The following is a 13,904-nucleotide window of genomic DNA, read 5'->3' as shown; positions in this document are numbered from 1 at the left end:
AATATCCATCCATCTGGGCCAGAACGAACCCACTCTTCAGCAGGTGTGTATAGTTTAAAAGAATTTAGTTGGGTAGCATCGGGGCTTAAATTGAGTTAGAGTTGCAATCCTGTTTTCTTCCTAAAATGTTTAAATCACTGCAATAATAAATATTTAAAAAACATATTTTAAGCATTTTGGACACCATTTAGTAATAACTCAGTCTCAAACTCAGTTCAGGGTCAAAAACTGTGGGTTGAGGTTTGAACTTCAGTTTTCTTCCGATTTTGCCTATCACTCTGACACTTCTGCGCATGTATTTTTCTGCAACTCAATGAAAAGCCAACAAAATGGAAATGCTCATCTCCCCACAGTCCCTTGGCTGAAAATTTAAGTTCTTTGAGACAGTGTATGAAATATTCTACGGTGCCACTCGCTGTGATATTTCTGCTCTGTGTGGAGCTCTCCTCTCACCTAGACACCGGAATCTGAGTCATGAAACCCTTTTCCATTGTGCCTGTTCTGGTTGACTGCCGTTGCACCGGATGTGTGTTGGGCCCCAGCAGTCATCCCCTGAGTAAGCGTGATGGAAAATTGCTGTAGAGTCCTGTAACAAAAGGTGTAACCAACTTTTGGTTTGCAATGCTTGAATTCTCTTGAATGGCATTTCTTTCTTTCCTGAAACACAGGATGAGGCATGACACCACCTATCAAATCACAGGCTCATTGTTGGGTATTTTCTATGTAACATACGCTTTGTTTTTTCATTCATTCATTCTTTTTTTTTTTCTTTCTCAAAAGGCGTTTAAACAGAAATCACCTTCAGCTGTTTCCTGAGTTGCTGTTTCTTGGGACTTCGAAGCTCTACAGGCTGTAAGTAGACTCAAGTAGTTATTGTTGCTTTGGGTAGTACCTTGTGTTGTGCTAAATGTACTTCGGGTTTGTTTCAGTGTGCTTTCTTGGACTTTATTCATCACTGAAGTAACGAGTTAAGAGTACGCCTTTGTTTTTAATGGAAATTTATGGTTGGTTTTCCGGTGATTCCAGTTGTTTTATTTGCTGAGCGCTTACTGGTTTGTGTATGTGTTACTGTGATTGTGTTATTCCGCTTTGGTCGCGTGTTGTTGGGGAGGTTTATCTCACTTCTTTGTGAATTCTTGTGATTAAGTTCTGAAGAGGAAAAAGGCCCCTGCACTTCCTCTTCAGAGGACGTTGGCCACGTTTTCTTATAAAGTCGGGGGTTCTTAATGTCTGCTTCTTAAATATTGTTCTTGTACTCGAGTATATTTATTAGTCTGGAAATATTACTAAAGGGTATTTAAAAAGACCTGTAAATTTATTCTTCTACGTTCCTTTGAAGGCCAGGATTCCAAACTCTGCGGTGTGAATGACCGTAAGGGTTTCATAGCAAGTACGTCAGTGCGTCATCGACTATTAATGGAAGTTCTTGGGAAGGAGAGTATTGTGAGTTGTAGGCAGGCTTTTCCTTCCCAGAATGCTTGTTCGCTGACCTAATGTATAATAGTGAAAACACATTTGTCAAAGCTTTTAAAATTAGATTTTCGGCCACGTGAATGATTTTGTGCAGATGGGCGATAAGCTGCAAAGTGTTGGGAAAATAAATGGCAATGATTATTGATGTTCATGGACGTCGTGGAAAAACTGTTGGCCCATGTAGAATAAACTGCTCAGCATGGCCCCCACCTGCATTGTGGGAAGCCCCATAGGGTCGCGTTTGTAGAGGAAGAGAGCAGATTGCCGTCTTCTGAACGTGACTTTGTAGCCAAGTCTCCTCAGCCTATTAGTTCAGTGTTATTGATTCCACGAGTAGGAAGACTGTCCTTCCACAGCCCTGCCCCCATTCTAGTCAGGGTCTCGGTGAGGTCCTCCTGATATACTACTTACTAGACAGAACCTCCCCCGCAGGTAAAGGTGTAGCCAGCTAATACACCTGATCTTCCTCTAGAGTCTGACTTTCCTGTGCCTCTAAGGAAAGCCCAAGTTATCTAGCATTATTTCTCTACGTTGTGTTCCCTGCTGGTTAATTGGCTTGATTTAAGTAAATTTTAAAAAATCAAATAAAGCAACCTGGGGACTTCCTTTTTTAATAATAGTTCTCTTGGAACTAGTTTTAACAAAGACACAGGATGTAATCTGTTATGAAGATTATAGTATATATATGAATTGAAACTTATATTTAAATGTGTGCACTTAGTTTCTAAGAAGGGCCATAGAAATGGGCTTAATAGTGTTCTACTGTCTGCTTTAATTTTTGTTGACTGAGGAGACTCAGGGGAATTGACCTCAAGGCTGGCTAGGATGAGAACTGTTAAACTACTACTTTGCTAATAGGGTGCTTATCAAATAGTCCACAATGTCTCGTGTAGTGTTCATTTTCAATGAAGCTGTGAAAATAAAATTTAAACAGAATGACTGCCATCTAGCATTAAAATTACTAAGCTGAAGAGTTGAAGAAACTTCAGCACTATCTCTGAGAAGTAAGAATGTGTGTTTTTAGAAGTACTTGGATTACTTTTCTTAAGAGTCTTCATTTCGGGTGGTATGACCCAGTTCAGAGTCCTTTACCAGCCAACAATATTCTGCTACCATCTTTTTTAACAATATCACATAGTGGACCAAATGATTTTCTCTTGTGGTGTGTTATAATTTTATAATTTAAGCTGCCCTGTGAATAAAGGACATTTCAAATCTTAAAGAAGTAAATTAAGGAACTAGAGCCCCTAAAACGAGCAGGGGTGTCCAACCTTTTGGCATCTCTGGGCCACACCGAAAGAAGAAAAGTTGTTTGGGGCCACACATTAAATACGTAAACACTAACAAAAACTGGTGAACAACAACAACAACAAAACTTTTAAGTAAATCTATGATTTTGTGTTGGGCCACATTCACTCATAGCCATCCTGGGCCACATGCGTCCCGCGGGCCACGGGTTGGACACCCCTTCAGTTAAGTTCAGCTTCTGTAGTTATTTAAAAACATTTTAAAAACTGGGAGCAAAGTTAGCTCGGAAATGTGTTCAGAGCTGTGATGTTCCTGCTTAGCAGGAAGGTTTCCCCTGGGGAGTATAGACGATGAAGTTTGGTTTGACAGACGGGACTGGTTGTAAGTGGGACACAGAGGCTTTGATGTTCCTGAAGTTAGAGCTTGGTGGTCCAGTGTTTGCTATTGGTTGGGATTCGGCCCCTGACATAGACACTGCACACACTTAGAAACATGGAGGTGCCATTTTTTTCCCCGACAACCTCACCACATCAGGAATCTCCTTTTGAGTTGCTGCTCCGTTCCCTCAGCTGAATTAGATGCAGTGGATTGTTAGCAGTGATCTCTCTCTCTCTCGAGAGGATAACTGATAAGCTACATGTGTCTGCTTTTTTTATGATGGTGACCACTAGTTAAATTAAACAGCCACCATTAAGTATCTTTAGTAAATAAAGAAACAAAGACTTGGGAAGCTGACTTCCTGGTGAGTGTAATTTCCAAGAGGAAGGATGCAAGCTCATGTTTTCTTCAGATGATACAGGTGCCTAGTAGCTCACCCAGAACAAATGTTCTAACAGATGGGAAAAAATGTGCACATTTACATACAAACGTGTTCTTTAAAATGTTCATTTAAAAATGAAGCTTTCACAGAGACAGAACAAAGGATATAGGGTTTTTGACAAATGATGGAAATTACTTGGGGATAGGGCCAGTCTATTGCATGTATGTATGAATTGATCTATAGTTGCCCTAGCATATAATGTAATAAAGGCACACACATCTAGAATTCATAAACACATTTAGAATTTATTTTCTCCTCATAAATCATTGCATAATACTAATTAACATCTATATTTCTTTCTAACTCACTGTAACTTTAACCATTACTTAATACTATCTTACCTGATATAGCACTAATAAAAAAGGATTCTTGTTTCACATAGAGTTCATACACTGATGTTTGATTTTTATTTGTTTAGATTGAAGCTAGTCTGATGTACTAGACATTATAGGGTTGGGCAAAAGTAGTTTCATAATAATAATAAATATGATGAATAATAAATAATAATAATACTAGAAGAAACTTTCACACACTCCCAACTGTAAGCCTACTTTTGCCTACCCTGGTATGCAGATACTTTTTGTGCTTTTGTCGTGAATAATCACCATTTGACTCTTGGCTGGACATGAGATGCCAGGTGAAGGCACACTCAGGCGGTTCTCTGGACTCGCACTGCAATATAAAAAGAAAAGAGGGCACACTGTGTATGAACTACGATTTGCCACGGTCGGTCACTGCGAGCAGCCAAACATGCTTTTCCTTTGCTGTCTGCTCCAGTTTCTCTCTGGACGGGTTGGGAGAGCACTACATGTTCAGGTCAAGATGTTTGCTCAGAAATGGTAGTGCGGTTGCAGCTGTGTTTGTTGGAGCAGGACACTAGTTTAAATAGCATTACCATTTATCCAGTCCATTAACAGAACTCTGTAAAATAATACCAACTCTGCCTAAACTACAGGACAGTGTAATAAAATTACAAGCACTTGTTGACAGATGGAAAGTGTAAGTAGAGGGAAAGGAAAGGGCCCTGGCTGGAGGTTAAAAGAGACAGTACACAGTTTTCTTCGCGTATGTAGATACTCCATTGTTCCCTTTGCTCCTCCTCCAAAACCGAGGTTACATAGTGATTCATCAGTTTAAGAGTGGAGAACATTATTTTCAGAGCAGTCTAGAGCTGGTTAACTGAGAGAGAGTTCAGTGGCTTTGGAAGTGGTCGATTAAGATGAATTGAAATTTGTGAGTAGCAATTATATGTATGTGCAGCATATACAAATCTTCTCAATAAATGTAACCTTAAAGGTGACTTAGCAGAGCGATTCACACTTTTCAGCTTGAGTTTACAACTACTAATCCGAGCTCATTAGAGAGGAATTTCACTGGCAGTACTGCGGTAGAGTATTTGGTTATAAATATTTGCTTTGTGGTTTTCAGTTTATTTCTTTGAGTATTATTATATTTACCCAGGCTTCTAATATAAGCTTAGGTATCCAATGCATGTAGCAAAAACTCATTTTTCATTTGTATCTACTAAAACAAAAAAAAAAACTAACAAAAATAAATACATAGGTCCTGATGGTTTATTTATTTTTTACTTCTTTAAATAAAAGCCTTTTTATTTCTGATTCACAAGAGGCATTTACTATTCCCCAGTGAGCTTTGGAGCCACAAAATTATCGAACATTATAAATAATCATTTTAAATCTAAGGACTCTTTATGGCCCAGCGACTGCTTACCTGAGACAGAGATTTTGACCGCTTAATCTGATTGGTCAGGTCAGTTTATTTGCTGTTATGTAGGATCTCAGATCCTCAAAATTGTTTTTGATAATAATAATTGGGGCCTTTTGAGAGGGAAATTTAACTATTTGTTTTATGAAAGTGAAAGTCAATTTGCAAAGCATAACACACATAGCAGTTAAGCAGTCCATTTTTCTTTTGCCTAGTCCATTGGAAGGAATCTTAGCTTCTGTCTTTTAATTGTTATAAGAATAGCACACATTGCTATTAAAAAGGCTTAGACAATTCAGAGAAAAGAGGAAGTAGAAAACATTAATTATTTCATCACCCAGACATAACCACTAGTACTTAATTATTAATTTAGTTTACTTTTTATATGATTATGTGTATAAATGCTGGTATATATGCCTTATGAAAACATTTTGTTTTATATCCCCAAGGTCTCGTATAAGGCTTGACCTTTAGAAGACTCTCAGTAAGTGTTTGATGTATTGAATTAAATCTCTGTGGGTTCAGTGTTTGTAACTTGAATGTGCAAACAGTAACACTGGGAAGGCATTATGAATAATGGAGGACTGAATTAAATTTAAAGGATAAGTCGGCTAATTAAAGGTTTAGTCCCCTTGGGTTTTCTAAACATGGAGGGTTTTGGTAGACACAGCATAATCAAAAGGACCCATTTTTTACCTAAGCAAAAAATACTCCCTAATTTAATATAATATTATACTTATATAAAAGCAACCTCCCAGTCCTCTGATGTCAGTTTAGTCTCCTAAGATTCTTATATTTAAGGATAAGTGCATCATACAACAGTGGAAGCCATGTAAAATTTCCCCCTGAGTTAATTTCTGCTTTGATTCCAGTGTGGGCGCCTAGAGGTGTCAGGTGCCAGTTTCCTGCTTCATTTTCCTCTTGGCCTGTTTGGCCCCTGCCACAATAAATCCAACAGTGATTGTGCAGGAATCACAGGTTCCGGTTGCTACGGTGACCGTTGTCCAGCCAGATAGACATCATTACTCATCGAGTGAGCCACCCTGATAGCCGCTGCTGCTCTCAGTTGCTGAGCTTCATGTGCAGAGGATAAAAGTTCTTCAGAGGCGGTGGGCCTGGGTGACCCTTTGGTGCAAGGAGATGCTATTTGTATTGTTAGTACTGATGTTTCGCTAAGGGGAACAGATAGGCTGTTTTTTCATTGTATTTTTCCATGACCATATATCCCCTCCATACCTTCTTTCACCTCCACCCCCTCTTTATCTTTGTAGACGAAGAACCAGTAAGAGAGATGAAACTTAGAAAAGTGTTCATTGTCAGTGTTTAAAATACCAAGCCCATTATTATTTATTAGGTAACATTAATTATATTCTTGGGCCCAAGTGTCTCTGTTGTTGCCACTTAAAAAATAGAGATACACAAGGAGGATTTAATTTAAGGAGATCACGTAACCAAAGGTTGGTTTTTGAGAAAGTGGACAAAAGAGTTGATAGGTGGGTGTCTGCACACATGTCCCAGTAACGATCCCCACTTGCTATGAAAAAAGAAGGCGGGGGGACGAGCCCTTGAATAGGACTTGTGTTTGATTTTGTTTTTCAAATCAACATGTAATCCTGTGGTTTAGAAGTTATAAATCCAGTGGAGATTAAGATTGTATTTGAGATTTTGGCCAGGCCTCATGTTGATCATTTTTACTTCAAAGGGCTCTCTGGTCAAAGACTTGCTGCTGGAGAAAGTCCGGGCTTGGCAGGTCTCTGCTCTTGTCAACCCGCAGAACAGAAGCTCAGAGCGTGAACTCCACAGCACAGTTCACAGGATAGGAAAGTCAAATGCAAGGGGTCTTTCCTACTCCTGTGCATGTTTCAGTGGCTGCTTTCCCAAGTGCAAATGTTTCTCTCTCCTCCAACAAATACTCGAGTTGGCATACCAGCTTGAATTTGGAGGGGAGCGCTCAGTATGTGTGGGCCTCCGCCGCTGCGCACGTCAGCTCTGTGACGCGTAAACTAAAGCGTAGAGAGTTCGTCTAGCAGAGGGGCTGTGTTTTCCGAAACCTGAAGTTAAGTGTGTGGCTTTCACATCACAGGGATGTCTCTGCATCCACATCAGCAGGAGGTATTTTAACATTTGACTGTAAATCATTAAATTGCCACTGCGATCTCAAGATTATAATTTGGCGACGGAAGTTGACATAAATATTAATTTTTGGAGTGAGTTTCCACAGCATTTTACTTGCATTTGACTAACTTTAATGTGTTTACATTATGTTGTAAAACAGCAAAATCAATTAGTCAGTGTTATAAGAGAGGTGGGGCCAAACGCTAGTGTTTGAATGCCTGCTCTGAAGTGCGTGGCTCTGCGGTCTTCAGAAATCATGGGACACTCTGGACTCAAGTTTCCTTGTCTGTGAAATGGCCATGATCATATTTATAACCTGAGGATATTTCAGGTCATAATTTTGACTCTGCATTGAATAAAAAACACGCTCAACTTTCAAGTAGGATAGGAGTTACGTTTGTATTATTGTCATCCTCTCATTGCGAAATAGGGTAAAAATAATAGTCACACAGATGTGCTTGCAAATTGCCCACAGTCAGCAAACCTGTCAGTTCTGTTTCGAATCTTTCTTGCATCTATTCACAGTGTAATGATAAATATGTGAGCATAAGCACATTTTTCTACCGTTACCAGTCAACATAAAATATGCATTTATACCTTTGTATTTCTCCTTATCTGGCCACAGGAGGCATATGGTCTCTTACCCTCTCACCGTCGAGGAACCGTGTAGTTTTAAAATTCCCGTATAACATCAAACAGTATAGAAACAGAGACCGTGACTCAGAAAGTACTTGCGTTCGGCCCGTCTTTCGATGGTTGCGTTAATGATGTGTGTTCCCATATAACAGTGAAGGATAAAAATGAATTAGTTTATCTGAGTATATACTATCCTGAAAGTTAAGAAATGTGCATACATGGCCAGAGGACATTTTTCAGTAGTTACAATTTCAATTTTAAAACAATAGAAGGTCATTTATCAATTTAGCTTGTAATATGCAAGTAGGATTTGATCTGGGGAAATGTCTTTGATAAGTGGCGCCAGTTGTGACTTAAGTACATTTTAAACTAAACATTGTTTGAATTCAGCGCAAATGGCAAGCGTTTTAGTACTTTAGTACGTTTAGTACTTTGGGCTTAACAGCATTTGATTATAAATGGGTTTGATCCTGAAGGTAGTGTTGTTTTGTTTTGTTTTTGACGTAACTAATTCTTTTTATGAGTCCGTAAGCTTTGCGGCCAGGCGAATGGGGTGTCTGTCTTCTTCATTACCCCTCACCCATAACTAACTTCATTGCTATCACTGCATTTTTTTATGGAGGATATCTGATAAATTGTGACATAAGACACTTTGGGAGTGGAAAACAAACAAACGAACCAACCCTAAAATTTATAGAAGGCAGCAAAGAAAAGTCACAAGTCTTGTCTATGGCAACACCCATCCGTGGTCTAGGGTATGGCATGGCTCTGCGAAATGTTATTACAAGAACATCTGTGCCTCTTAAAGTGCCCCCAAATGAATGTGTACAGCGAAGTACGGCAACCTGATTCAGTGTTTTTTAAAAGAAAAAAGCTTAAAGGAAAGAGAAATAAATAAGTCTGGAAGCAGAATGGGAAAAGATAGCTTTGCCCCGTCATGATTAGTCCCTTCTACTAGTGAAAGATTAAAGCTTGGCGCATGTGAATAGCTGAGAGAAGCACAGAGGAAGGTTGATTGCTTCCCCTCCAACAGTTCCAATTGATTGAAAAAAGCCTAATTTAAAGTTCTGTTTGTTCTGCGTCTTAAACCATCAGAACTCTCTTTTAGGACCGGGGAGGAATGCTCGGGAGGAAAAAGATTCCAAGGATAAAAAGTCATTGCAAGCCGACAATTGTTCCTAATCCTCACAAAATGCTGGAGAAATTAAATTTATTCTTTATTGCTCAAAGAGTTACCTAGGTCACTGGGCGATGGGAAAATTGAACTGGAAGTCGAGTAGGCGCAAGCTTTGTTTTGTGTCTACATGCTTAACCTTAGACACGGCAAAGGCATCTTAGAGTGTTGTGGGAACCCAGTTCAGGGGCTGACACCAACACTTTTGTTACCCAGGATTTTAATAGGCTGCTCTGTCAGGAGATGAAAATGCTCTGTTTACATTTCGGTGTTAAATGATCATTTAATTAACACCTGAGGGGGAAAAAAACTCGTGAAATTCTTAGCAGCTTTTATTGTTCGTTTCCTGGGAGGTTTTAATATCCAAGTTTCATTGAGATTTCTTTTTGTGTGTAGAGACACAAAGGGCATTATAAACTTTTTAAGGAAGACAAACAGTTTAACCTTGACCCTTTTTTTCCTAAAATATAAATTTAAATTACTTTTGAAACCTGGTGTGTCTGTTTAAAAGGTTTTTAGACTAAAATAAATTTAAAATAAGTCTTAATTGAACACTTTATTTTCTGTATAAACATATAACCTTTAAGTATTATTTAATTTACATTCTAAATTTTCTGCTGTAAAACATTTGAAATTGCCAATTAGTTTACCTTAAGAAGTTTAATATATTTAGAATGCTAATTATGAATATTTTACACCTTATAAACTACCACTTTAGTGAATAGTGTTTTAAGAATCTGGCTTAAAATACATAATCATAGGCAAGGAAATTCTGTGGGGGAAAGAAGGCACGTTATTATTATTATATTTTCGTGATTGTTCAGTTAGTTACTATCATGTGGTGAAAGAGGTTTATATATAGATGGTGGGAAGAATGATGCCAGGAATACGAAAATTCAAATTCACTTCATCAGTTACTAAACGATGAGATGTTATCAGATGCCTTAATTTATTCTTGATCTTTTATGAAAACAATCACCGAAAAAGGAAAGGTCTTGGGGCCAGTTATTAACATTTGGAGAATATAATACGTACTGTGAAGGACAGCTGTGCATTCAGTCACACTTTATTTTTCTAAAGAGATCATTAGAACTCGTCTCTGCTCCTTCTCTCACTTTGTCTGGATGTACAACTTCCTACTGACTATGGGAAACTGGAAAAATGCGGTATGTGCTGAAGACATGCCATTAAAGTGAAATCTTATTTTTTTCCCAGAAATCAACATGCCACTGTGGTTTTTTTAAGTACACTATTTTTGTTTATAGTAAATCTAAAAAAAGGATATTCTTTTTAAAGTTTAAATTCAAATGCCTCAGGATAAAACCTGCTTTTCTAGGTTATTCCTGGTAAAAGACTGCAAGGAGGACTGAATGTTGTTAGAACCTCTTAAGAGAAAGCCCTGCTTTGAACCAAGAGTTAGAGTCTCATTAACCAAATACTGCTGAGCATTACGGGCACTTTGTACCACGTTATGTGCTCTCCTAAGTTCTATCAAGTTTCAGCTTTCCCCCCAAAACTTCCCCCATTTTTGGTTTTGACCCATGTTGTTTTTTCTTTTTCTTCCCACAGCTGCTTCCCCACTCATGTTCTAGTGATGTTATATAGGGTCTGCCTTTTGACCGAAGTATTCGTAAGACACAAAATGCTCAGAAGTTAAAAAGCATGAAAGAGAAAGAGAGAAAAGAAACAAAACCCGATTATTTAACTTGCTGGATACTCATTATATTCTAAATAATATAGTTCGTTATACCAACCAATATTCCGAGCCAGCTGGGTGTGTGTGTGTGTGTGTGTGTGTGTGTGTGTGTGTGTGTGTGTTTGGTGGGGATGCTAAGAGCTAGAGAAATTTAAACATTTTGTGAGTATTCAAAATGCTTGAGGAATAAACATTTAGAGAAATTATAGGAAATTTCATTGAATACAGGTAAATGTGTTGCTTTAACACTAAGAAGGCCAGTGATGTGCACTTGTACTGAGAAAATCAGTGTTAAGATTTTATACATTAATTATTTGGAATCTCTAGAACTTATAAGGAGAGATTTCAGGATTTATTTTAGATAAAGTCTCCATGTTTACCTCTTGAAAAAAATAGGAATCACTGTTCTAAATACAAACAATATGCTGTAACAAACGTATTTGATAGTTATGCTACTGAAACCATTACATATAATGAGATTGGGAGAGAGAATATGAAAAATACTCTATTCTACTCTGTTGTGACTAGGTAGTTAAAATTAACTTCTCTTCTGCATAAAACCCTTTTTGCCTAACTTTCAAGACCCATTATAATCTAATTCTACATTACTTCTTTAATTTTATCACTGCTAGCACAGGATATATGCTGTGTCCCTGGCAAGCTAGAACATTCCAAAATACTGCTTGGAATTTTCAGCATATTTCTGGACTCCTTTCTTGCTTCCGGTTTATAGCAGTTCACTCTCCTCATGGAGCCTCATCTCCTTGAAGCAAACCTTTCTCAGCTGTTGCATTTTCCTCCTAATGGTTGTCCAGTCAAATGTGGTGATTTGAAGGCAAACCCTTGTTGCAGGCTGCCAGGGTTTGAATCTCTGAATGTCTGATCTTGGGCATGACTCATTTGGGCCCCGTGCCTCAGTTTCCCCTTGTGTGAAACTAGGGTGATAGTAGAATTTACCTCATGGAAGTGGTATCTAGATCGAATATTTCCTCGGCGATTATGGCCTAGTATGAAGTCCGGGATATAGTAAGTGCTAAGTATGTTTTATTGTTTTGTTTTTATGATTAAAACTACTACTGTTATGATCAGTCTCATAGAATGTGTTGTTAAGTATTACCTTATAGTCATCACACATGGTAAGTTTGCAGAGTCCTTTCCTGACATTTGTCTTTGTTTTGCATACAGCATCTAGCTTAGTGCAGGTGTGGTTGATACCCACTTGCCAACTGAATGCTTGATGAAGGGAAGCCCGAAGGAGGTAGTAGCAGTAATTTGAATTTGGAATAAAATGTACATTGTGGCAGGAAGAGAACATTCATCAGACGTCAGGAGATACACTAGTTATGTTCCTAGCTCTGCTGGTCACTAGCTGCAGATTCTGAGCAAAGGTACCTGTCATCTTTCTGAGGGCCAGTTTCTCTGCCAGGGAATGGGAGGTGGGGCAGGAGGGGAGCCACGCTACTGTGTTCCCCATCAAGTTACTACGATATAGCACAACACCTCCTCCTGGCCTCTAGGGGCGCTAGAGAGAATAGAAAAAAAAAAGGAAATGAAAACATATCAAAGATTTCTTCTAGCTCTTTTTAAAAAAATGTATAGGAAACTCTTCACAGGACTTGCAAAAATTCTAATGGTGGAATTATTCGTGGTAATAAACCTAGACGAGATAATTAGATTGTGGATGAATGAGTTTGATGTTGTTCTATTTCCTATTAGTATTTAGAAAATAAAGGCAGGTTGTTTATTTTTTTACTAGATAAAGAGAGCCCGCTTGTATTTTGCATGGCTTTGCCATTAAAAGTAAATTGTTTGAAGGTTTAGATTTAAAAAAAAAAGATTAAAGGAGGTTCGATGGTTGTGCATTATTAAGTGGTTATCTTGATACTCGATAATCTCTCAATATGAGGTAAGTGGTGTAAGATTGAAGTAGTTTCAGTAATCACCTGCCTCTCAAACACCACTAATGATAGCATGAAGAAATAACTTAAAAATCAAGCAAGGCAAATGGAGGGTGTGTAATAGAGTTGTCGCAGGTTTTTATGTTCTCATTTGTGTTACCGTCTTTTGGTTGAAACAGGTTTGAGACCAAGGACCAGCGTTTTCCCTAATTCTCCCGAGGAAATGCATTGTGTATCCTGGACAATGTGATTCCCTGACCTTTGAGGAGAATAGAAAGTATAGAGCCTGAGTACCCTGAAGGCAACCGAAACCTGGAGTCTGTTTCCAAAGGCCAAGTGCGCTCTCTGCATCGGTGTGGTTTTCTTTTCCTCTTCTGAAGGGGAATGAATTCCATACCTAATGAATAGTTTCGGGGAAGGTTGTTAATCAGGTACTCCAAAGTGACCACCCTGGATTCTTCTTTTATTACGTGGGGGATGTGATGGAATGAGAAGGCAACCGAGTTGGACTGGATAAAAGGAAATACCTTTGTTCCTCTCCCCGCCCACTACGTAATCCTCTGGAATTTAGTTGATGCAGGGAAATTGCCGAAGCACAGAGTGTTTGAAAATGTGAGGTTGTGTGAATACCATTTGTAGCCACAACGACTACATTAAAAATCACAAAGTATAGCAATCCTCCTATTTCAGGGCCAGCATTTTCCCCGAAAGGAGTCTGGAAAGATTTCTCCTTCTTTATTCTCAGCATTCTTACCACAAAGCAGCGTACAAAGGGCAGCGTGACCATTATCAACGTCATTTCTTGTTCTTTTCCGAGTTATCAAGTATCATTCTCTTGCCCTAAGATGAGAGGCTATTTCAAAATCAGATGAAGAATTTGAGCTAAATATGACCGAGGGGCTAAAAAGAAGTGTGAATATAGTGGAATGTTATTAAAATGACCAAATGTTCTTCAACCCTTTCCTACTTGAAAACCGTGCACTGATTTACACAGAGAACAGTGGTTTGGAACAACAATGCCATCCAGATATGGCTTTATTTCCTAAATTAACTGACCTGGTTTAACATCACTATTAAAGAATGGGGAAGCATATTTTGTTAGAGGTTTAGTTGTTTCCA

The 13,904-nt window shown here is 38.5% G+C and overlaps 1 protein-coding gene across 4 annotated transcripts in view; it reads left to right on the top strand.

Annotated features, from left to right (window-relative positions):
* SLIT2 (slit guidance ligand 2) overlaps nt 1–13,904 on the top strand; it is a 318,505-nt gene that overhangs the window by 15,122 nt on the left and 289,479 nt on the right. For all 4 annotated transcript variants that reach the window (XM_037140744.2, XM_053672435.1, XM_037140742.2 and 1 more), the window contains exon 4: nt 781–852. In XM_037140744.2, the coding sequence (XP_036996639.1) occupies nt 781–852 (72 nt within the window). The remainder of the gene's footprint in view (nt 1–780; nt 853–13,904) is intronic.

The sequence above is a fragment of the Artibeus jamaicensis genome, unplaced genomic scaffold (genome assembly GCF_021234435.1).
Source record: "Artibeus jamaicensis isolate MK-2021 breed Jamaican fruit bat unplaced genomic scaffold, CSHL_Jam_final contig_76, whole genome shotgun sequence".
Lineage (NCBI taxonomy): Eukaryota > Metazoa > Chordata > Mammalia > Chiroptera > Phyllostomidae > Artibeus > Artibeus jamaicensis.
The sequence above is the reverse complement of the archived record's forward strand: the minus strand, read 5'-3'. Positions and strand labels throughout refer to the sequence as shown.